The 24,371-nt window shown below is 35.0% G+C and overlaps 1 protein-coding gene across 1 annotated transcript; it reads left to right on the forward strand.

Moving 5' to 3' along the window:
* The first annotated feature begins 2,243 nt into the window (after nt 1–2,243).
* On the forward strand, nt 2,244–23,586 carry LOC117909618 (succinate-semialdehyde dehydrogenase, mitochondrial-like). The gene is made up of 21 exons (XM_034823690.1): nt 2,244–2,468; nt 3,856–3,969; nt 5,316–5,415; nt 5,967–6,015; nt 7,634–7,721; nt 7,846–7,956; nt 9,798–9,860; nt 10,002–10,112; nt 11,800–11,865; nt 11,999–12,076; nt 12,158–12,235; nt 16,926–16,992; nt 17,943–18,028; nt 18,244–18,276; nt 18,366–18,398; nt 20,982–21,082; nt 22,417–22,502; nt 22,706–22,812; nt 22,891–22,968; nt 23,186–23,234; nt 23,310–23,586. Exons 1-20 carry the CDS (start codon nt 2,364–2,366, stop codon nt 23,222–23,224), a joined length of 1,593 nt encoding a protein of 530 aa, XP_034679581.1. The 5' UTR covers nt 2,244–2,363; the 3' UTR covers nt 23,225–23,234; nt 23,310–23,586.
* The last annotated feature ends 785 nt before the right edge of the window (nt 23,587–24,371 follow it).

Genomic DNA, 24,371 nt, shown 5'->3' on the forward strand with positions numbered 1-24,371 from the left:
GAACCTTTTTATTGGTTTTATTAAGAAGAGCTTTAGATGGTTAAGCTAGTAATCTAATTTTAAAACTTTTTTAAGTTATAAGTAGTTTAATATGGTATCAGAGTCTTAGTTTACGGGGGGGCTAAATTTTAGCCTCACCATAGTTATTTTCCCCATTTATTAAGTTTAAATTTAAGCCTAAAGGAGACTCCCTATTAGTTCAATTAATTTAATATATCTGACTTTTTAGAGTGTTGGGATTATATGTTAATCAACCTAAGCTAATCATTTAACGGGGCTGAATTGAGCGAAGGTCATTTTTTGCAAATTCAAGCAATTTAACTTAGATAGATGTAAGATACAAATAATTAACAATATAATAAAAATTAAAAAAAATAATTACGTAAAACAAATAAGGAAGAGAGATTGCAAACTTCGATTATTAGTGGTTTCATCAAATCTTGACTCACATCCATTTTCCGTTTCAATATCAGTATCAAGTTTGAGGTCCCATTATATGAAGACTTCCAAACCAATCTCTCAAACTTTACACTTGGATTAATCGATTTCAATAAGTACTTATAGTTTTTCTTAAGAGATGTCTCACTTTTGAATTCCTCAAGTAATAGATTACACTTAACAAACCCTAACATCATAATTAGATTTTTTCTAGGTGTTGCTCGAGTTTTGAGCTCACCTCACAAGGTTGACACGAAATGAATTCTTATTGGAAATTCCTATTTTATAATTTTTGCACAAAGAATACACAAAAAAAGCTAGGTTTGGGAGATGCGTTAAAAGTGGAATATATGTTTAAACTCAATACACTCAAAATATTTTCCTATGGCTTAAAAGATGACTGAATAACAATTTGGAACTCCTCTCTCTATGATAGATGAAGAGTTAAAAAGTCAAACTAATTGTTAAAAACAAGTTCGCCTATTAGTTGTTAGCATTTAATGAGTTGCAGGGAATCGTTATAGGCCAAAACACAAATATGCATTAGATGACTTCCCAAAAGAAAATAGAGTAAGTAGATGATTGTGTGGTCGTCCACATGACAAGTGGATGATCATCTGATCATTTGCTTTAACCCAATATTTTGAAAGTTCATGTTTGTGGTTTTTAAATAATCCATATAAATGTAGACCATTTTTTTAATGGAGTCTTAACTGATATTTTAAAAATTTTAAGTCTGAAGCACTTCAATTAAGTTGATAAGGGTTTTTTTTTTTATTTTTTTAAGAAACCTTATCTTCATGAGGTCTCCATGATAGCAACAACTTGATTTGAAGTTTATTTTTGTAAAAAAAAAAATTATAACAATATAATTATGTATAAAAAAAATAATAAACTCATTGTAAACAAAATTTTATCAACAATTTATAGTATTAATGAGATTATTATTTGAGTTTTAAATTATTTTTAAAAATTATTAAACTCGTTAATGAATCAAAAACATTAAATCTTGTTTAATTTTCAAGTATTAATGAGATTATAATTTAAATTTTAAATTATTTTTAAATATTACTAGAATAGTTATATATATATATATATATATATATATATATATATATAATTATTTTTGAAATCTAATAAATTTTATTAATTAAGTATAGTTTGATTTGAAATTTATTTGCTTAATATAAAATTTTAAAGAAATAAAAAAAAACTTAGAATTTGAAGAAATGTCATATTTGAAAACTTTTAGCATAAATATTAACTGTGGAGAGAGAAAAAAGTAATAGGATTTTATTTGGTTTTTTTTTTCAATTTTCTCTATTATTTTAAAAGTTATGAAAACAATTTTTTACTTATTCTCTAAAAATTATTTTATATATATATTTTTTTGAAAATAAAAAACAAAAAATAATAACCAAATAATGTTATGCATTTTTAAAAATAATTTTATGTTTTTAAAAATAAAAAAAATTTAAATCACATGATGAAACATAATTTTGAGTTTTTATATAATAGCGTTAAAGGGATATTAAAAAAATTTCTTAAAAATTAATTTACCAAAAAGTCTAAAAAATAAATTGTAAATATCTACTTTATTAACACATCCACATACCTAAAAATCCATCACCATCAGTGTTTTTCATACTTGCGTCCTCCTTCTTTATCCTCTCATTTTCTTTAATAAGGTCAAACACCAAGGAGAGTAATTTAATCAGTCATATAAATCGTTGTTGTTTCATGTTTGATTGTTGTGGCCCCCACAATTCTCTCAGCAACTAAACAAGATTGGTAGTGAGAGGTGAGGGAGTGCTGCAGCTGCCGGCCCGAACACAAAACGACGCGATTTAGGGTCACGAGGCTGGGGCACCTGGTTATAAAAGGAGAGGGTTGCATCAGTGGTCGGTGAGAAGCGTTTCGTTGAAATGGGGATATCGCAGATGGGTCTGTTGCGGAGCAGCTGCTCAGCGCTGTGTCACGGCCCCCGGACTGCTTCCGTGCTCCGACCCTCCGCTGTCCTCACTCGCCAGGTACTCAACTACCGCCACCTACCTCCACCTCTCTCTGTCTCTCTATCTGCATAAATCTCTCTCACTCGAACTCCCTCAGTCTCACACTCAATCACTGTAGCAAACTCCTCATATGTAAATCTCAGTCTCGGTCTCGATGTTGAACTTGTTCTGCTGTTTATCGGTGATTTTTGGTGGCGCATTGTGTGAAATTGCATATTTGTTGTTGTTGATTGTTTCTTGATTTTCACGACCACCACATCTATGTCTTCGCACTTATATACTCACTCTCTCCCTCTCACTGTAGCGCGCTGCGACATGTAATCTCGATCCCAATCTGAGTTTTCAATGGTTTCATTTCACGGTTGCTGCAGATTAGCTCGATCTGTTTGTTTGATTGTTTGATTTTTTTTTAATTTTTATTTTTTTGCTGTTTATTGGTGATTTTGATTAGCACATTGTGTGATTTCCCCCCCTGTTATTGATTGTTTCTTGGTTTTCATAATGGAGCTAAGAATGTATGTATGCTCCAAATCTCACTTGCAGTGCCTCAGACACACTGAAGTGTCCAGAGATGTAAACACAGTTCCATTCCAATTTTGATGATCTCAGTTTGACTTTTTTTTTTTGCTGTGTATTGGTGGTTTTTATTTGCAGATTGTGTGAATTTTCTATTTTTATCGTTTGATTGTTTTTTGATTTCATAATTGAGCTGAATGTGTGTTTTTGCTGTTGAATTCAAATATTCAATAGATTGCCGTTGAATATAAATCTCACTTGCAGTCCCATAGACACAGACACTCACCACTGGGGCTAAGTTCATATATGTCATCACAATCTAAATCTCAGTTTTGATAATAACAATTCAATATTTTTTCCTGCTACTTTTGGCAATTTTAATTTGCTAGTTGTGCTAATTGACTACTTTCCTTTTTTGGTTCTTTGTTTTTTTGATTTTTCACAACTGAGATGTGAATGTATGTGTCTTCTGTTATATTCTGTAGATTTTGTTCTATTTTTTGATGAGCAATGCTATTTATTACAAATGTCTTCACCAAGTAGATTTTCTGCTATTCAGGGGGCATTTGGGCAGGAATATCATTTTTTTCCCTTTTAGTACTTTCTGGGTACTCTGTGAGTGTACTCACACTGTATAGTGAATACCTCTGCATTTTTTTTTTTTTTGCGAAATAGTCTGTTCTTTATACTGTACTCTATGTAGTGCATGAATAAAAGAAAGATACGATGATTATCTCAGCCATTGATGTCTTATTTAGCAATTTTCTTTTATGATTGTTTGCCTCATCTTGATACTAAGGTGAATTTGTTTCATGTTTTAGAAATTGTTTTCAATTCATATTCCAAATGTGCAAATTCATCTGATTGAAACAGGGTTTTTGATGATCAGATAAGCATGGACACACAAAATCTTGTGGCTCGGCTGAATAGTTCAGGTCTACTTCGGAGCCAGTGCCTTATTGGAGGAAAATGGACTGAAGCTTATGATGGGAAGACCATACCGGTTTGACTGTTTTTTCCCCTTTCCAATAATGCTACAATCTGCATGTGTTGTAGAGTATATAGGGGGCTAGTACCAGATATCAATTCCTAATTGTAATGAGTAATTAAAGCTTTTGGTGTAAAATTTATTAAAAAATGGAAAAATAGTGACGAGTAATGAATTCAGTATTAAAATAGTTAGAATAAGATTGCAAGGAACTTCACTTTGGTGTTAATAGTCAATTCAACATAACCTTATCCCAACTACTTGAAGTTGGCTATATATCCAGGGCAATAAGTTCTGCATCACAGAGGATATGGCCTTAGATTGAGCTCAACAGTGAAGACAAATTTGCGTTGGGGCTTAAACCTTTTGCTGTATTGAGCTGAATATTTATCTACGAAATTATTGTTTTGTTTTGTTTTATGCTCATTGTTTATTTATTTCTTTTGTTCAAAAGCTTGATCCTTACCTTGATTTTATGGACAATTTGGAAAGAAAGAGATGTTCTGCCTTCAAAATTTATCATTCCACTGAAATGGTGGTGCTAAACAGTGTTTTTAATTTTCCTTTTATTGTCATATTGTCACTTGGTATATTTCAAAGGATTTTGTGGTATTACCCTCAAATCTTATACTTGATGATTGGGCTCTAAAATTTTGTTGCATAGACTCAGTTACTGGTGTCTAGTTTGTGTGCGTGCCTGGGTGTCAGTTTTTTGTATGGACTGAAGATGCACATCCCATTCCATATTCATGTTATGTCAAGTCCTGCATTAGTACTTTACCTGGTTTGATCTGTCAATGTGACATTGATGTAGGGTTTTTTGGCCTTGCTCTAAATGTCTGTTTTTATACTTCTTGTGCATTCTTTTTTCCTTTGTTTAATTTTTATTTTATTTGTCACACAGATAGTAGAAAAAAAAAAGAAGAGAAACAGATGCCATATATATCGCATACTTAGCCCTTTGCTATTGCCTAGAATACTAGAATTGCTGGGGTTTTCACCCTGTTCTCAGACACTCCAGTTTTTCCCCACAAATCACTCTTGCTAGATTGCACTGATTTGACAATGGCATTAACCTTATATAAATGAGCTTCAGGCCCAATTGAAATCTTCTCTCTAGAAATGAGAAATCCCATATTAGAAAATAGCTGGAATGCACTCTCAGCTGTGGAATCTGAACAACATAAGACATGATATCAGACTTATCTATACTTATCAAAAAAAAAAAAAAAAAACAAAATTTGATAGCAGACTTATCTATGGTTCCTTTTATTTTTTTGCTGATTAATTATTCTTTTCTTTGATCTCTACCATATCATTGTACATATTTATAGTGGTAAAGGTGTTGCATCTCTTGGCAGGTCCACAACCCTGCTACTGGTGATGTTTTAGTAAATGTTCCATGCATGGGAGGGCAGGAGACGAATGATGCGATATCTGTAGCTTATGAGGCATTCCTTTGTAAGTGATTATTGTGCTTCTCTACTATGTTGTGATTCTTTGGAAAGCACAATCTTTTGGATTAAGCATATTTTGTTGTATTTACCTATTGAGGTGGGGGTTATATTTCTTAATGTTCCTTTTTTTTCTTTTTATTACATAAAGATATATTGTTTTAGTCCTGTAGGCATGACACCTCTCACAGCAATGTTTTACTTGATCTGTACCTGTCGGAGGTAACAATCTCAGATGACATATAAACATGCATCATTGATTCATGTGATGGCAAAAGATATATTGTGGTTGCTTATAATAAATATGCGACCAGCATAAAAAAATAGAATACTAAAAGATATTACTTGTGGCTGATAAGAAGTCTTTTACAAGGAGTTGTATTTTGATGCTTCCAGAGGCATATGTAGGTTAAGTTAGAATAGGGTTGCCAAAGGCAAGTGCAGGTTAAGGTGGAATTGGGGGCAATGAGTTCTCATTATCCCTTGTGTTACATTCTTAATTTTTTGATTTACATGTAATTCCTTGTATTTACCATCCTCACCTTGTTATCTGTGTAGCTTGGAGCAAACTTACTGCTGCTGAAAGGAGCAAACGTCTGCGGAAATGGTATGGGGAAATCTATATTCTATGATCTTTTTTTAACTATTTTAGTTATTTAATTTGATTCACTATTGAAAATAGCTACCTATTTTAGTGAATCTAATTAAATGACTCAGACAAAGAAGTCATAGAGTCCATTGTCGTTGCAACATGTAGGAGAGGATTGCATTTCTCTTATATTACTATTATTTTTTTTGAAGGTGTTCCTAGGTCTTTGGGGCTTCTGTTTTGTTTGGGTGGTGGTTTGTTGCTCTTTCCTTTTGCTTGCCTTTTGTTGCTATTTATATCCTCCGTGTGCCTTTTCCAAGCACTTTTAATATTATTGCTTTTTTACCTATCAAAAAATAATAATTATTTTTTAAAATTTTTTTGGGTCAAGTGATTTTTGTTTGTGTGCCCTGAAATCATATCGTCATAAGTAGGAGCTGGGAATATTTGTTACTTTGAGAGAGTCACTTTCATTTCCTCTCTTTCATTTTCGCGCAATTTGAGTGGGTTGATAAAGTATCTTCTTTTGAGAGAAAAAAAAAAAGCTAAAGAGAAATATTTAGTTGGTTTTCATATACTTAGCTTGCAAGTGCTTTGGAGATGGGTTAAAGACTTGGAGGATTGTTTTGAAACTGGTTTTGACTATAATAATAAGAGTACATAAATTTTTTTTCTTTTTTTTTTTTTTAAATTATTTTTTTTATTAAGGTTTTGAAATATGTGGGAATGAGTGTGAAGCATTATTGCAGGGAAGCCTGGCATTGTTAAACAAAGCTATTTGATTGTAAACACTAGTGAATTTGCACACTGATAATTTTAAGAGTAAATTTTAAAACCGATGAATTTTCTTTTCCTTTTTTTTTTTTTATAGATAAATAGCAATAGTTCTGAAAAACGCCAAAAAGGGGCACACCAAAGTATACACAATGTATACCACAGCCCCCAAATTCTTTGTAAATTTCAAAACATTAACATAAAATTTTGGCTATAACATGTAGATGCATAGTATATTGTACATTTCATACCTAGAAATCATAAGAAATTCAATGAGTTTAAAGTTCAATGCCTTTATGTCTTGGTTTCTTCCTATTGTGTGGTTCAATTTATATAAGCACAATGTTTCTTATCCCGGAAGAGCAACTGATTTGATCATTATATATATGTCATATACATATATTTTGAATTTGGTTAGTGGGTTGAAAATGAGATATAGTCAAAGAAAATGAAGAGGAGTAACACTGGTTACAATTTTTTTTTTCCCATTCATGTACAGCCTTGAATACATTGGTTTCCTTTGGCCTCTTTGGTCCTTCATCAGAAAAAAACACGTAAATTATGAGTTTTGGAGTTCTGTTTTGAAATTCTGACTTAAGTTTTTGGAAGAAAATTTAGCATTTGGTGTAAAGTTTTCTTATTAATCCTATAAATTTATGTTGTTCAGCTACTTCGGTACTTTTTTATAAAAGATGTGTTTTGAAGTTGAATCATGCCTGCATTTAATATGGTCAGTTGTTTCTTAAAGCTTTTGTATTTGAAGGTATGAAAGATGTGTATAAAAGATGTGTTCTGTTTTGAATCTGTCAAAACTTTATACCCAATGAAATTTTTGTGATATCATCTCTGGATGTGATTGAAGGTATGATTTGCTAATTGCCAATAAAGAAGAGCTTGGTCAAATCATAACACTAGAGCAAGGAAAACCCCTAAAAGAAGCCATTGGTGAGGTTAACTATGGGGCTGCCATTCTCAACTTTGCTTTAAGAAACTTAAGGAGTAGTATCACAAATTTTTCTTCACTATTTGTCATTAATTCTCTGCAACATGTGACACTGGAAAGTCAATTTGCAGGTTAACTATGGGGCTGCCTTTATTGAGTTCTCTGCAGAGGAGGCAAAACGTATATATGGTGATATAATTCCATCACCACTAGCTGATCGTCGGCTGCTTGTTTTAAAGCAGGTGAAGCACTGGCTTATATCTTAATTCTATACAAGTTTTGACGCAAATAATTGTCTTAAACTTTTCTCTTTATCTTGAGATACCCCAATTTAACAAGATTACATGCTTGGGTCGACTACAACATGATTATTAGGTTGTTTGACCTGGAAATGCCCAAAACATTTAAATTTGGCAATACCATGGTTCTAATGTTGATAAAAATGTTGTTTTTACCACCTTAAACTGTGCAATATGTTTTGTTTTATATGGAGCATATTTTTCTTCTTTTTGATTAGCCATTATGTGTTTTGGAAGGGAAACAACAAAGGAAACAATGTTTTTAAAAAGATCACACAGAGACATAAATAAAGACAAGGTATATATAGTGATTTAAAAGGCTATTAAGGCTTACAATGTATATTTTGTGATTTGAAAGCTATTGAGACTTACAGGGTATATACAGTGATTTAGCTTATAATAAAAGGCTATATGGTATATGTAGTGATTTAGAAAGCTATTAAGGCTTATGTTTCGAGGCTCACCTCAAGGCTAGGTTATGCAAATTAGCATTTAGGCTGTAGCCTGAATATAGGGTAATCGAGGCTTGAGGCTCACCCCATATAGGGTAATCAAGGCTTGAGGCTCACCCTGTAGAGGCTTACAATCTTGAGATATAGCCTTGAGGCTATTGAGGCTTAAGTATCAAATATTCAAAGGGTTTTAATTGTTTTAGGGCCTTATTGGGTTTTTTTGGTATATGTTTTATAAGAGTTTTAAACCTCAATATTCAATAGTTTTAATGAGTTGTGCTTTGTGGGGTTATGATGTAGATTTATAAGTTTTTTCCTTTCCTTATTTATTTTATTTTATTTTTTTTCTTGGGTTCAAGATCAAGGTTAAGTCCTTTTCAGAGTTAGAGCTTAATTGGCTACCAATTAATGCTTTAGTTGGAGAGGGAAAAAATAGATCGAGGAGAAGAAATAAAGGAGTTGTTGGCCATTGTAATGTTGAGCTCTTATATAATCATTTATTAATAGATAAAGGAAAAGTTCACTGCAATTGATGGATGAAGAAATTTTATTGTGTTGTTTAGTTTTATCTTTGGAGGGAGGATTCCTCATCCTTCTTTTGTACTTCTTTTTCTAATATATATAATTGTTGTTTCCTATAAAAAAAAATAAAATTGATGGATGAAGAAAAGGAATGGGTGGATATTAACACTGATAGGGAGGACATAAAGCAATTAGATATGAGTATAATTCCTTGGAAAATTATTTTGATGAAGCCATTAGCGATAATTGAATTTTAGAAGAAATAAAGAGGAACTAAATTAGAAATTATTGGCAATGAAAAATAATTAATTTGATTATTATGAATTTTCTTATTATTCAATTTTCATGTGATTTTATTTGTATTTTTTTTTTTTCAAAATTTTTAATTTTTTTAATTTCTTTTTCATTATTATTGATATTTTATTGTTTAAGTTGGGGCTTACCCATGTTCCACTCAAGGCTTACACCTTGCTTCATTTGCTCAAAAAGCCTCAAGTCCACCCTTGGCCTTTTAAAACATCAGGTATATATGTAAGGGAAATGTGAAACTCTGCTGAACCATTGGCCAATATTTTCGTAATTAATTTTAGTTTTTAGAACTTTGTCTGCCATTTTTATTCTTTTTCTGAGCTGATTGCATTTTCTGTAACAGCTTCTACCACCAGTTTTTAGACACTTGACACTTATGATTATAGCTTTTGATGGACAATTCTAGCTATGGCTTCACTAGACTTCCCAATATTGGTCATTCTCTTGCAATTCTCTTGTTTTCTGTTGCTTACCATAGGCTTTTGAATCTTTCTTTTGCAGCCTGTAGGTGTTGTTGGTGCAATTACTCCTTGGAACTTTCCATTGGCTATGATCACACGGAAGGTGTGTCAGATCTAGGTTTATTGCATTGTGACTAGACAATGGGACATAATTTTTTGTAATTCTGTATCAGTCTTGTGAGCAGATAATCTGGTTGGTGGTTGATTGTCATGCTCAAATGACATCTTTTTACATTTGTGTCAGGTTGGTCCTGCCCTTGCTTGTGGCTGCACAGTGGTTATAAAACCTTCTGAACTTACACCATTGACAGCCTTAGCAGCAGCTGAGCTTGCCCTTCAAGCTGGAATACCACCGGTAATCCTTATATCTGTATAATCTTCTTTTATTGGCTTTCATGGAAATTACTCTTGATTTGGTTTCATCTTAAGTTGGAAATAACATTTTGCAACTTGGAATGTTTCTATAGATCGCAAATTTGGCATTTAATTGAAATTTTTTATCAAAAATTTTCATAAACACAAAGGGGCGTGGTTTCAGATTGTGGGGTCCATTGATGCTATAGCAGAACTCTCCAAGCTAGTTTAGGCTGTCTAGCAGGGGTGTGATTAATGGCATGTGTAAATAAGCCATTAGTATTTTAATTTTTTTTAGTGAATTTTTGGTGGAAAGAACTTTTTGGGCCTCCTGTTTCATAATGTTTAAAGGCATTCCTCTAAATGTTGTTCAACTTGACTGACATTTGGTGTGCAAATCATAAGGTTTTGATTAAAAGAAAAAAGTTACACTGGTCCATTGTTATGGCCATCAATTGACATATCATATTATTATTAGATACAGGAATAAGATAGTGATCATTATGGCCTGTACATCTTATTGGTACATGACATGATGGATGAGAATATAAGGTGATTACTATAACCTATTTCTGCAGGTATTTGGATACTAATGTTTAGAAGACAAACTTGCTCTTACTTTTGCATCTGATTGTGTCATTGCCCAAGGGGTAAACTATTACTATGAGTTTCTGTAACTCTGTAATATCTGAGTCTACTTTGACACACCTTTTGGGTGATGTTACTATTTGTTTTGAAAAGAATGCTTTTTTTTTTTGATAAGTGTAAGTGTATACATAATGTATACATAAAAAGTTCACAAATCATTGGCCATGCCCTACAAAGAACCTATCTATTCCACAAATTCTAACAACGATAATGATCCGTTCCCAATATAAATTCTTGGGGAAAAGTTTTAACTTAGACCAAATTCAGAAGAAGGGTTGGGCTTTAGCAAATAGATGTTTTTTATGCTAAGTTTATGAGGAGTCTATTGACCACCTTCTTCTCCATTGCGAAAAGACGAGGGAGGTGTGGAAACTGTTTTTTACTCTGTTTGGTGTGTGTTGGGTGTTTCCTGCCTCGGTTAGGGAGACCTTTTTGGGATGGGATGGTGCTTGGGTAGGCAAAAAGCGCAGAACAGTGTGGAAAGCGGCCCCCCTGTGCTTGTTTTGGTCAGTTTGGAAGGCTAGAAATAACATTACTTTTGATGATGGGGTGCTGTCCCTGCAAAGGCTGAAAGCCTTTTTGGTTTTTTCACTTTGGTCGGAGACCAAACTGTTTATGAAAGTTGGTCCTACGATGTTAATAGATTCCATTGATTGGGTGGGTTCCCATTGATGGAGGTCTTTTTTGTACATCTTGCTTGGTTAGTTTTCTTTTTGGTTACAATTGTAAGGGGGTGAGTTTCTTTCATCTGTACATCTTGGGCTGCTATTTTAGCGCCTCTTATTAATACAATACCTGTGCTTACTTATCAAAAATGTGTATATATATATATATATATATAAATTCTTATCCACTCCCAAAAAAGATTCAAGAAAAAACTCTTAATTGTTTGATCGAACCTATCACAATTATCATTGAAAGCTCTCCTATCAAAAGAATGTTGTGCTCCAATTGTCTTGTTTCTTTCTTTTCCTGGGTCCTCTCAATAGATTTTGTTGCTTTATTTGTTTTTAATGGTTTTTTGTCTGTTAATCACTTAGGGTGCTGTGAATGTGGTCTTTGGAAATGCTCCTGAAATTGGGGATGCTTTACTTGCAAGTCGGCAGGTATTGTACCTTTTGAAATAGAGGGAAAATTTCCCCAATTATTACTTTGGATGCAGCATCCTTATGGATAGTATTGGCTTTGGAATACAAATGATACAACTTTAGTAGCTCATACTTTTAACAACTTATTCAGGTAAGGAAGATCACATTTACAGGCTCAACAGCTGTCGGAAAGAAGTTGATGGCTGGTGCAGCTCAGACTGTTAAAAAGGTTGGCATAGTAGAATTTGTTAAAGGAACAAGCCTTCAGAGATCATTATATTGTTAATTGCCTTAATCATAATTTTTCTAGGTATCTCTGGAACTTGGTGGTAATGCACCTTGCATAATCTTTGACGATGCAGACCTGGAGGTGGCAGTAAAAGGGGCTGTAAGTTAGAATTATTCCCTAGCTATCCTGATTATACTGTTGTCATTACATAATAGATGTTTGTTGAGTTACATGAGTAATTCTATTTAGCACATCGAAACTGAACAGGATGTTGATGACATTGAGATAATCCTAATCAAAATTTTATCCGTTGGTCTGAGATATGGTGTGGATTGGGCTGAACATTCTGTTAAACTCTTTTATTTTTCTCTTACTTTTCCTTTTTATCCGTGTGATAAGGTTCTTTTGTGCCTCTTACACGATGAGCCTCTATTATCTTTTTGAGACAACTGAAGGTTGTATTGAGTTTGACATATATCTTGGTTACTTTCAAATATTGTTTCCTTATTTATTGGTTAGGTTTTAGATTGAGCAGCAAGTTCGGTAAAATTTTTTGGAGCTACTCAAGTATGCTCTTCTGTATCTTTAACAATTCATTTAATGTAACTTTTTGGAGGTCCCAACTATTTCCATGTGTTTTAAATTGCTCTGACATATGTTTGTTTGCTTATTTGCATTTTCCCCCTTGCTGTGTTTCTGAACTTGAAAATGGTTGAAAACCCCACTGGCACAACCTTCATGGTGTTTGGAAGAGATCCAGTAGTCTAGATGGACAGCAAAAGTTTGAGAAAAAGATGTGTATCTCCTATAATGATGACAACATCTGACCATAGATGTACTAAAACACTATGTGATGGGTAAGCATATATATACTATATCTAAGAGATGTTATGCCATGGAAGAAATTATTCTGATGAGTTTTTTGAGCCTAGCATCTTGGATATAAGATAAGAACTTCACTTCCTTACGTGGTTGGAGAAACTTCTTTGACTGGTTTTCCAGTTCTTGTGTTGCTGGAGTAGGGAGAGCAACCTGTTTTTGGTCAGCCTCAAAATGTCTCAGAGATATAATTGTTGGATATGGTTTGGGGAGTGTTCTCTTTTCCTGGGCTTTTATGGCAGCCTCTTTCAAGTTCATTGGAAAAATCTCCCTTTTCTGTTCATTTAGAGGGCATATCCCACCTTGATGAACTTTCTATCCATATACCTGTGATCTTCCAAGAAAAGTGTGTCGTCAAAATGACATTACATTTTTGAAGGAAACTATGCATCTACTGTTCACCACAGTGATTGAATAATTCATCTAAGCAACTCTGAAAGCACTAGACCCCTCTTCATTTGGTAGTTCGGGAAGACCCACTGTGTCATAAGACATGATTTATTTGAGCTTGCCTTCAATTACCAACTTCAGTATCTTCTTCCTCCTCTAACCTCACTACGAAAAACTTATGTCCGCAACAAGTTATCCGATACCTCATACTTCAAAGTTGTCCATCATGGAAAGGCCATTGAAGAAGGAGTCACAGCTTTCGCTTCACCATTGAAGTGCCATCCTTCACCTTCCTCCATGGCCAAGGGATGATACTCTTTACTATCAGCTCTACCATTAAGCTTTTTGTTACAAGTAGCACTGTCTTGCCTAGAGGAGGATCAATTGATAAATGTCTCTTTCTTCCTATGCTATGGCAAATTTTCTTGTTGTTTGCTGAATAGGGTTTGAAACACCAGCATCACAAACCTCACTTTCTGCTTGTATGGTTGCACAGATGTGGGAGCATCTGCTGGTGCATTAGCAGTAGAGTTCTCCTCTAGGGGCTACGAAGTGTTTACTTGCTGAATATTGGATTGAGGATCAAAATATTTGTCTGCACATGCCACAACAAAATGGTGGTTTTAAAAGAAAAAGGAATTCCTTGATGCTGCTCATGCTTCTTTTGACATCATCGGTTCTAAATTGAAACGCATCTCGGAGGATAAAATTTAAAACTCCTTTCAAGCTCATGCCTCTGGTCTTGTTAGTTGTTCCTTAATCTAATGAATGTTCTCTTAAGGAGGTTAAAACTTAATCATTTAGGATCTAGAGTGAAACATACCTTAGTTGTTCTTGCTTTGGTATGTTCCATTTCGTGTCTAAATGTACATCCATTCAAGGGGAATATTAGTACTGAGCTGAACAGTGGAGGCTTGATTGTATTAGTACTTCTTTCTTATGACAACTCTGGGATAAAGAAGAATGACTTGGATTAACAAATTAGGAACTGAGGTTAGATTTATAGAGTTTTAGTGTGAGTAGAGTGCATTTGATATGCTAACAAAGTATCAGGTAGGATCAGCTTTCTGTTGGGCTTTTGGAATAGTGGTATTTCTCCACTTTGAGGTGCTTAGTGATAATGTTTCTGCAATTTGTGCTTCAAGTAAAAAGGTTCATGAAATTAGGTTTGTGGCTTAACTCCTAAGCGAAAAGCTATTGTTCTTACTTTTATGTATAACAGTTTTGTATTGCCTTATCATGGAACTGAAGCAGTAAATGAAACTGTACAAATGTCAGTTCCCACTTTCATGATTCCCTTCATTGAACTTTTGGTGCAGCAATACATGTGCTGAAATGATATTTAGTCCATTACAGCTACATGTTTTATGCTCTTTATGTGTAAATTATTTATCCTCCATTCTCCTCTAAAAATGGAATTTATTCTGAAGGAACATTGCCATGTTTTATGTTGGTGGATGTCTCTTCCAATTAATTGTCTTGGGTATGGAAGTGCTTAGTAACATTATTAGACGGGCTGGTGAGGGGGGTTTTATTTCAGGCTGTAGGATGCGGGGGAGAGGGGGGGAAGAGCTGACTGTTTCTCACCTCCTCTTTGCTGACGACACTCTCATTTTCTGCAAAGCTAAAAGAGAGCAATTGACCAATCTGAGTTGGATTTTGGCATGGTGTGAGGCGGCCTCCGGCCTTAGAATTAACCTGGCTAAGAGTGCTCTAATTCCGGTGGGGGAAGTGGATGAGTTGGAGGAGTTGGCGGCTGAGCTAGGTTGCAGATTGGGGGCTTTACCCACTGTGTACTTGGGGCTGCCCCTTGGAGCCCATCATAAAACCTCATCTTCCTGGGATGGGGTGGAGGAGAGAATGAGAAGAAGACTAGCCCGGTGGAAAAGGCAATATATTTCGAAGGGGGGAAGAATTACTCTCATTAAGAGCACTTTGGCCAGCATACCCATCTACCTCCTTTCCCTTATTCGCATTCCGAAGGCTGTGGCAAGAAGGATTGAAAAAATCCAAAGAGATTTCTTGTGGGGGGGAGGAAGCTTGGAGGGGAAAGTTCACTTGATTAAATGGAAGGTGGTATGTAGCCCTAAGGAGGAGGGGGGTTTAGGCATCCGAAAGATAGATGTGTTGAACAAAGCTTTGTTGGGCAAATGAGTTTGGAGATATGCCTATGAGAAGGATAATCTTTGGAAAACGGCGATAGGGGTGAAATATGGTCAAGAGGGATGTGGGTGGAGGACTAAGGAAGTTTGTGGGCCTTATGGGGTGGGGTTATGGAAGGAGATCATGAAGGAGGCGGATTGGTGTTGGGAGAGCATGGATTTTAAGGTTGGGAAGGGGAATAGAGTTTTGTTTTGGACGGATAAGTGGTGTGGCAATGAGGCGCTTTCTCAAACTTTTCCTCAGTTATTTACCTTGGCGGGTCATAAGAATGCCAAAGTTTGTGAAGTGTGGGATTCTAGTCTGGGTCAAGGAGGTTGGAATCTCAGTTTGGCTAGAGATCTCAATGATTGGGAGATGGATCAGATAGGAGGCATGCTGTATCTTCTGAAGGACTTCAGGATTGCTCCTGAAGAGGACTCTGTGAGATGGAAGCGGGAAGGCAACGGTGTGTTTGGGGCCAAGGGGGCCTACAAAAGTTTGAGTGGCTCCTCAGCCGGTGTTTTTCCTAATAGACGCATTTGGTTGGATAAGGTTCCAACAAAGGTGTCTTTTTTTGCTTGGGAGGCATCGTGGGGGAAGATCCTCACCTTGGATAAGCTTCAAAGAAGGGGATGGAAGCTCCCTAATCGGTGCTATTTATGCGGATGCGAAGAGGAAAATGCAAATCATATTCTCTTACATTGTACAGTGGTTAAAACTATTTGGGAGATCACCTTTGCCATTTTTGGAGTTCAATGGGTATTCCCAGAGTCAGTTATAGAGGTGTTACGTAGTTGGAGGGGTTCTTTTGTGGGGAAAAAAAGAAAAAAGATATGGAATTCCATTCCGTTGTGCATATTTTGGACGGTTTGGAAGGAAAGGAATAGGATAGCTTTAAGGGAAGGGTCTTTAGATATTCAGAAAATTAAGAATTCTTTTGTATGTAACTTGTGGAGTTGGGCTAGGGTGTACATTGGTGAGGAAATCTACTCTCTGTTAGGCTTTTTGGAGTGGTTTGGGACCACTTGAGGGTGGGTGAGGCTTTTCCCCTTTTTTTTGTTTTTCCAGCCTTGTTTGGGGTTGTTCAGTATACCCCCTGTATACATGCGGCTTCTTAGCCTTTCCTAATATATTTGATTGTTCGTCTATCAAAAAAAAAAAAATGAGACATTCCTTACTCATTCTCTGTTAATCCTTATGTTTCCAGCTATATTTATTCTATATCTGTATTCCATTGAATTTGGGCCTGGCTAAAATTTTATACTTTTACTAGTATTAATATGTTGTGTTTTAAGTACATGTGGTTTTAGATGGCGATTGCCTTTGTGTTACAGAATAAGTAGTGAAAATGGACTTTGTTATTTAATTTGACAACATTTCTGCATTCTCAGTTTCTGTGCACCATTGTTTAACTAAAATGTGGAATCTTCTTTTGCAGCTTGGTACAAAGTTCCGTAACAGTGGACAAACATGTGTTTGTGCAAATAGAATACTTGTGCAGGAAGGTATATTGGGAAGAATATTTTACTATATATTTGTAATTTTACTGCCTTGTTTGGTGTATAAAGACTTTTTCTCCACTGAACTAGCTGTTGATTGTTACTGAATTATACAAGTTAAGAATTCTGATAGTATATGTAGTAATCATGGGTCTTACATATACATAAATATCTGAAGCTGCTGCTCTACTTCCTTTCTAGGCTAATCTTACTCTAAGATCATTATTATAAGATTTTGGGAAATGTAGTTATCATAACTTGTAGTCCTAAACGATCCATTGAACAGGAAAAGTTCCCAATGCCTATCCATACCAAAACATTGCATTTCTGTTTCATGGAAACTTGAAAAGCAATTTCAAGTTTAACTTTATAAATTGAGCTCCATGATATTAAAGCTTGTAGCATTCATTGACCTTACTCTAGCGGAGCCATAGCCATGTCAGATATGTGTCCACAATTTTGCCAGCTTGACTAACGAAGGATATCCTTCTGTGCCTGCTACTAGGAGACTATTCTCTAAGCCCTAGAATTTCAGTTGTTTGTTTATGTTGCTTCTATATGGTTTTAGAAATTCAAAATGTCAAAATTGACATCATTCTTACAGGAGTATCTTATGGCTTTAAATGACATCGTAGGACAAATTCTATTACCTCCATTACTGTAAATTCTTACTTTTATTTGGAGAGTCTCAAATGAAAGGTGATATACGAGACTGCGGGTGTGCCTTATGCCATGTTGAAGCTTTTGTTACTTAAAAATAAATTCTTAATAGTACGTTTGTTGTACTGTCCCTGGGAATATAGATGTAGAAACATGTCAGATTCTTACCAATGCAGATTGTTCCTAAATTGGTTCATTCATGTTGAACTTTCTCTTATATGTTTCTGAACTTGTTCATGTCCTTAAAAATGTATGTAGTTTTTTGTGGGGGATTTACTGAGCCTTCATTCTTGCAGGTATTTATGAGAAATTTGCAATTGCTTTTTCACAAGCTGTCCAGAGTATGCAAGTTGGTGAAGGTTTTACTGAAGGTGTGGTCCAGGTAGTCATCCAATCTGATTTCCAGTGTTGTTGATTGATGACAAAATCTATTGAACTCCTTTATCTTCTTTATTACATGAGATGGCTTTGTCCATGTACCTTCATACATATATGTAGCTTTCCATTTTTCCACACTTGAGAACTTTCTCCCTCATGATAATTAATAGTTTTTTTCGAGTTTTAATGATCATAGTTTTGACCATCCATATTTCACAGGGTCCACTGATTAATGAGGCTGCAGTGCAGAAGGTTAGTTTTGTTTTTGAATTTAATTTCTATTGAGCATTGTTCCTGGTATAATCCATTAACTAACTTGGCACCTTGGAATTCTTTGACAGGTTGAATCATTTGTTAAAGATGCTGTCTCAAAGGTTCTTTTTCTCATCTGTATCATTGCGAAATGTTAATTTTTCTTTTTAGAGTATGTTACTTAAAAAAATTGTTAGCACTGTACACCTTTATTTTTATGTTAGTTCTATTAATAAATGGTTCAAATGCACATGCTCTTTGATTGGTGCTACCATGATTATTTTTCTTGATAATAATGGCCTGTGTATGTCCATATCTTGTTGAGTAGGCTTTGTAAACAGGTGGGTTAAGAGTCTTGCTATTCTCAATAAGGCTCTCCTTGGCAAATGGAGTTGGCGTTTTGCAAGTGAGAGAGAGGCCTTTTGGAATCAAGTAATAAGGGGGAAGTATGGGGAGGATCGAGGTGGCTGGTGTTCTTATGAAGTAAGGGAGGGATATGGTGTGGGGTTGTGTAAAGCAATTAGGAAGGTTTGGCACCTTGTTCGCAGTAGGCTCTCCTTTGTGGTGGGTAATGGGGCAGAGGGTGAGTTTTTAAAGGGATAAGTGGTCTTTATTTGCTTTAGCTGTTTCCAAAGAGGCTTGGGTGAAGGATGTCTGGAATGTCTCAAAAGGTGGGGGGAGCTAGAGTCCTTGTTTTACTAGACCTTTCAATGATTGGGAGGTGGATGAGGTGGAGAGACTTTTGTTATGGCTGGGTGGGAAGAGAGTGAATTTGGATGAGGAGGATATGGTGCTGTGACCGCCAACGAAGAGTGGTAAATTCTTTGTAAAGTCTCTCTATAAAGCCTTAGAGTCGGAATCTTCAGTTTACTTCCCAATGAAGATCATTTGGAATTCTTGTGTGCAACCAAAAATAAGCTTCTTTGCTTGAGAGGCCTCGTGGGGAAAAACGTTAACTTTGGACCAAATTCAGAAGAGGGGTTGGGCTTTAGCAAATAGGTGTTATCTTTGTCATTTAAATGAGGAATCCATAGATCACTTACTTCTCCATTGTGTAAAGACAAGGGCTTTGTGGGAGATGTTTTTTTTCTTTTTTTGGAGTTTTGTGGTGGTCCCTTCTTCGGTTAGGGAAACCCTCTTGAGTTCGAATGAGCCTTTTGTGGGTAAGAAGCGCAAGAAAGTTTGGAGAACGGGCCCCTTGTGTATTTTTTTGGACAATTTGGAAGTCAAGAAATGGAATCGCCTTTGAAGACGATGTGTTATCCATCTGAAGGGTAAAAGGTTCTTTTGTGTACTTATTATGGTTGGAGTCCAAGTTGTTTATAAAAGATGGTTTTTCGACAGTAATAGATTTCATTGATTGGGTGGGTGCCCCTTGAGGGAGGGTTGTCTATTGTATATCCCTTTGGACAGTTTTTTGTTTCAACTGTGAAGGGGGTGAGTGTATTTTTCTTGTATTTATTGGGCCGGTTTTTTTAGTGTCTTTTTTTAATACAATTTCTTTTCTTTACTTATCATAAAAAAAATAAATTAATCTACCAGTAATGGACTGTCGGCCTGTGCTATGCATGAAAATTGTACAAAATATAAATGTGAACTTGAAAAAATGTCTTAGAAACCGCTTTTCTTCCTCTACTTGATAGGGAAAGAAACATACTAGGACAATTAAATAAAGGCCACAATGTGGTTGCTGCTCTGATCAAAAGTAGAAAAATGAATTTTTGAACAATTACATTTTTTTTTTCATGTAAGTAAATAGGCTTAATCTGAACTTGGGAAACTTCATAGAGTTAGGGAGTTCCAAACTCTCTAAGGGCAATAATAATGCCAATGGGTGTAAGCCTGGTCAAGGGTGGGGTATGGGTTTAGGATTGAGTTGGATTTTCTAGTTGGCCAACCGCCAACAAAATGAAAAGAAAAAAAAGAAAAAAAAAAGACATGATCTTGAACATCAGTTAACTACCATGAGTAATGCTGTAATACTAAGGAATATAGTGCACCCATGTAACAAAGTAGCATGCTTTCATAGCTGTAATGTCTGACATGTATGTTAGGCATCTGATCATGACAACCTCAACAGAATGGACTTCAATGTGATTTTTGGAGCCAGAACTGTGCTTGATATGACAAGATTCATGTGTTTGATGTTGAAAAATAATTCAAAAGGAAGCTCAAATAGGATAATCCTTTCTAAATTAGTTCAAAGAGTGCATCCCCTCTCTTTGGCGCCTTTTTAATAAATGCTCTTTTTTGTCTGCTAAAAAAAAAAAAAAAAAATCTCTTTGCAAATACTGAATGTATAATTTTGGATGGTCCTGTTGTTGCATCCTTTTAGCTGTAAAAAAGAGCGATATAAAAGAGTGATAGGAAACATAAAATGTTATGCTGCATCTAAGTTACTTTGATATCTCTGTTTTCTTTCTTCTCCCATGCTGCATTGCACATGAAGAATGAAAAGAGACTAAAAAAAAAAAAGAGGAAAATTTCTTATAATATTCGAATAAGTTGGAACTTTGAACTAACATGCACTGGAGTAAACTAGTACTCTCTGCCTATTCTTTCTTTCTTCATTTTCTGTCTACTCAGATATGTGGTAAATTTTCTCCACTGAAATAATTGATGAATTGTCTTTCAACATTAGGATAATTTTGATGCAATTCTTCCTATTATTTGCTTCTCATAAGCTATACAATTGTTATGTGAAGGGAGCAAAAGTCCTTCTTGGGGGTAAAAGACACAGTCTAGGAATGACCTTCTATGAGCCAACGGTAATTGGTGACATCAAGAATGATATGCTTATTGCGAGGTAAACTCTAGTCAACATGTTTATTCCAAAAATTCTGCTAAGGATACATATGTAAAATTAAATTGTTGGTGTTATATGTCTATCAAATGAAAAAAAAAAAAGATAGAATAAAATAAAAAAATTGTTGGTGTTATACATGGATTTATTGTGCAAAATCTTTATTATTGTGTTCTGTTATTATCATAGATGAGAGAATTGCAGTTGTTCTCAGTGTATTCTGCAAGTGTGTAATTTTCTGCAGTTTGACTTTTATTACTATTTTAGCTGGGTACTACTTATGAAGCACTATTTAGAATTTCCTGTTTAAGAAATCTATTATTGATTATACCTCTGTTGCACAATTTAAGTGAAACTGATTTAGCAAGCGAGAGGAAAATGTACTCTATTTTGGTGATTCTTCTATGGTTACTTTTAGTTTCTGTACCATATTATCTGGGGGTTTGTCCTATAGGTTGGTCCTAATAGATCGAACAGATTGGCTGAATCTGCATTATAAGAGTCAGTCGTTGGTGGAACTAAGTACTTGTAAGGAAAATTGTTCAAGTCTCCTGGGATGATTGGTTTCAAATGGCTCTTTATGATTTTTATGGGGATTTCTTTTGAGAATGGGCTTGTCAGTGGTGGGGGTTGGGAGAAATGGTTTCATGTTGGGATAGCACACTTGTTATAGTCCAGTTATTGAATTTATATCCTCCAAAAAATTTTTAGAGATTAGACAAAATAGAAGCCAATACACATTGAGGGGTACAGAATGGAGAATTCCTATGTTCCAAAGAAATTACAAGAATCATTTTGTTTAGTATCAGTTCATGGGTGACATGAACTTCTGTCATCCGTGGCATTCCCTTCTTACCTAGGAATCCAACTATGGGGGGAACATGAACTTATGCAACTTACTCAAGGTGTGCATTTGAGAACTAGGAGGGTAATATAAGGGCACTTAGGGAAGCATTTAGAACAAAATAATCTTCACTGGCCCTTCTTAGACTATTTTGTTGCAAAATGTTATTTTGCGTTTGGGGACTGCAGTATGCGTATCCACTTCACTCTATATTCTCATCATCTTTCCAAGGGGTTTTGGGTAGTGATCCTTCTTGCATTGTTCTTTAACTTCATTGTTGAAAGTTGACTGTTTATACCCTATGGTTTCCATTTTGTTGTGAACATTGTCTCTTCTATTGCTGTTTATAGAAGACGGTTGATCAGATAAAGGGTCTCTAATTAGTTCGGAAAAAGCTGGACTTTTTCCTTTTGAAGCTTACTCTGTGTGTTATTTGGGCTTGTCATGTTTGTTTTATGTGCTAATACATGGTATTTAAATCTGTCTTCACCAGGAATGAAGTGTTTGGACCTGTTGCACCCCTCTTGCGCTTTAAAACCGAGGAGGAAGCTATCCGCATTGCAAATGACACCAATGCTGGTTTGTTTCCCACAACCCCATACTGCATGTCACAACATTAGGACCATACAGCTGATTATCTTATTTTATTAGGAAAGCAGTTTGACAGCGTGACCAGTCAAATCTCAATTAATAGCAAATTTAAATAACATCTTGTGCTCTCCATTCTCATGGTAAATAGATTCAGACTTATCAAGTACATGGTTTCTGATACACATGTGCAGGTTTAGCTGCTTATGTATTCACTGAAAACGTGCAACGTATGTGGCGTGTCACTGAAGCCCTTGAATATGGACTGGTTGGTGTCAATGAAGGATTGGTTTCAACAGAGGTGAGTTCTGTCCTGAATGTGGCAACAATAAATAAAGGCAGGCTCAAAATTGGCTGAATAAAATTTTGTTCGTTGCAGGTGGCTCCATTTGGAGGAGTCAAGGAGTCTGGTCTTGGTAGGGAAGGTTCCAAATATGGGATGGATGAATTTCTGGAAGTAAGTAATCCCTTTTACTAACAGCTGAAAAGGCATTTGATTTTTATTTTTTCATTAAAAAATTATGACTTATTTAGTAAAAATAAATTGAAACATGGAGAATAAGTCGAGAACTTTTGAATTATATATAAGCTTATAGATAAATTGAGAAAATTGTTTTTGATATTTGAGTTTTCAAATAGAGTTTTTTTCTGACATTGTTTCACTCTGATTGCAGATGAAATATGTGTGCTTCGGAAATATAAGCAGTAACTGATGGGGCCAAGGTTGGTATCTTCCAACACAAACCGGAATCTTATGCATATACGTTGTAAGTATTGATTCTGATTTTAAAAATGCAGGTCATCACTTGGGCGGGAGAGTGAGGAATAAGCGGCTGGTAGTTCCTTCTTGTGTTTGTGTGTTTAAATAAAGTGCAGACTTGCACCTGAATGTTTCCCTTTTTTGTTGTACTCCTTGTTCTTTTAATGCTTCTCTTTGTTGTAGAGGCTTATGCTTGGATTTTTGTTTTCTGCTGATTGGTTATCCTGCTTATTTGTTGTTCCGGGGTTGCGTTGTGGCTATATGCACTTGCGCATATCCATCAACACCTGAACTTGAAACCTAAATGTTTTTGTAGGGGCTCCTGACATGGTTCGGTTGGTTGTGTTTTTTAAAAATATTTTTAATATATAAAAAGCGCTTGTGTAGAAGAAATTGGGTATTTGGTGAAATTTAGAAAATATTTTTAAAATTTTGAAAAATCACTTGCGCTTTTTGAAGAAGCATTAAATGGGTGATTATTATGAAAATGGTATTGAAGAAAACATTTTAATTAATAGCATTTCGAATGAACATACTTTCAAATGCATTAATATGGTAAGGCTTTCTACCTTACATCATTTAAATACACTGTTGAATTGAAGATTGATTTATTTGGAAATTGTTTTTCAAGCAATTTCTTACTTCTTTAAATGGAAAATAAATTTTGGACTTATTGGGATATATGGATCAATTTTTAGAATTTATTTTAAAATAAAGATAATTTTTAAGAATGAATTTCAAATTGTTTTAAGTTGTTTTTTAATATAATATTTGAAAATTTTGTAATATACACAAGTGCATAGTGGGTCTTCTTTAAATTTTTAATTTTTGAGGACTATTTAGAAAAATGTTGCCAAATATTCTTCTCTATTTTTAAACCGCTTCTGAAAGCTTACTTTGGGCCAGATGGCGGAGCGGGCTAGGCCCAGATAAAGGTCTTCAGTTGGGTCTGTGCTGGACCACGACGATAGAGCCATAGAGGCAAGGTATGAGTCTATCCGGCCAAGCTCTGAGTTGACGCAGATATCGTACTCCAATTTACTTCCTTTGCGTTAAAAAAAAAAAAAAAATGAAAAAGAAAAGAAAAGGAAAAAGAGTGG

Source organism: Vitis riparia, chromosome 19 (assembly GCF_004353265.1).
Source record: "Vitis riparia cultivar Riparia Gloire de Montpellier isolate 1030 chromosome 19, EGFV_Vit.rip_1.0, whole genome shotgun sequence".
NCBI classification, from domain to species: domain Eukaryota; kingdom Viridiplantae; phylum Streptophyta; class Magnoliopsida; order Vitales; family Vitaceae; genus Vitis; species Vitis riparia.

Bases quoted from the DNA above. Each gene is read 5' to 3' on its own strand.
- LOC117909618 (XM_034823690.1), top strand. From the start codon at position 2,364: ATGGGGATATCGCAGATGGGTCTGTTGCGGAGCAGCTGCTCAGCGCTG. The intron at 2,469-3,855 runs GTACTCAACTAC...TTTGATGATCAG, and splicing joins CCGCTGTCCTCACTCGCCAG to ATAAGCATGGACACACAAAA. The intron at 16,993-17,942 runs GTATATTGGGAA...TCATTCTTGCAG, and splicing joins TAGAATACTTGTGCAGGAAG to GTATTTATGAGAAATTTGCA.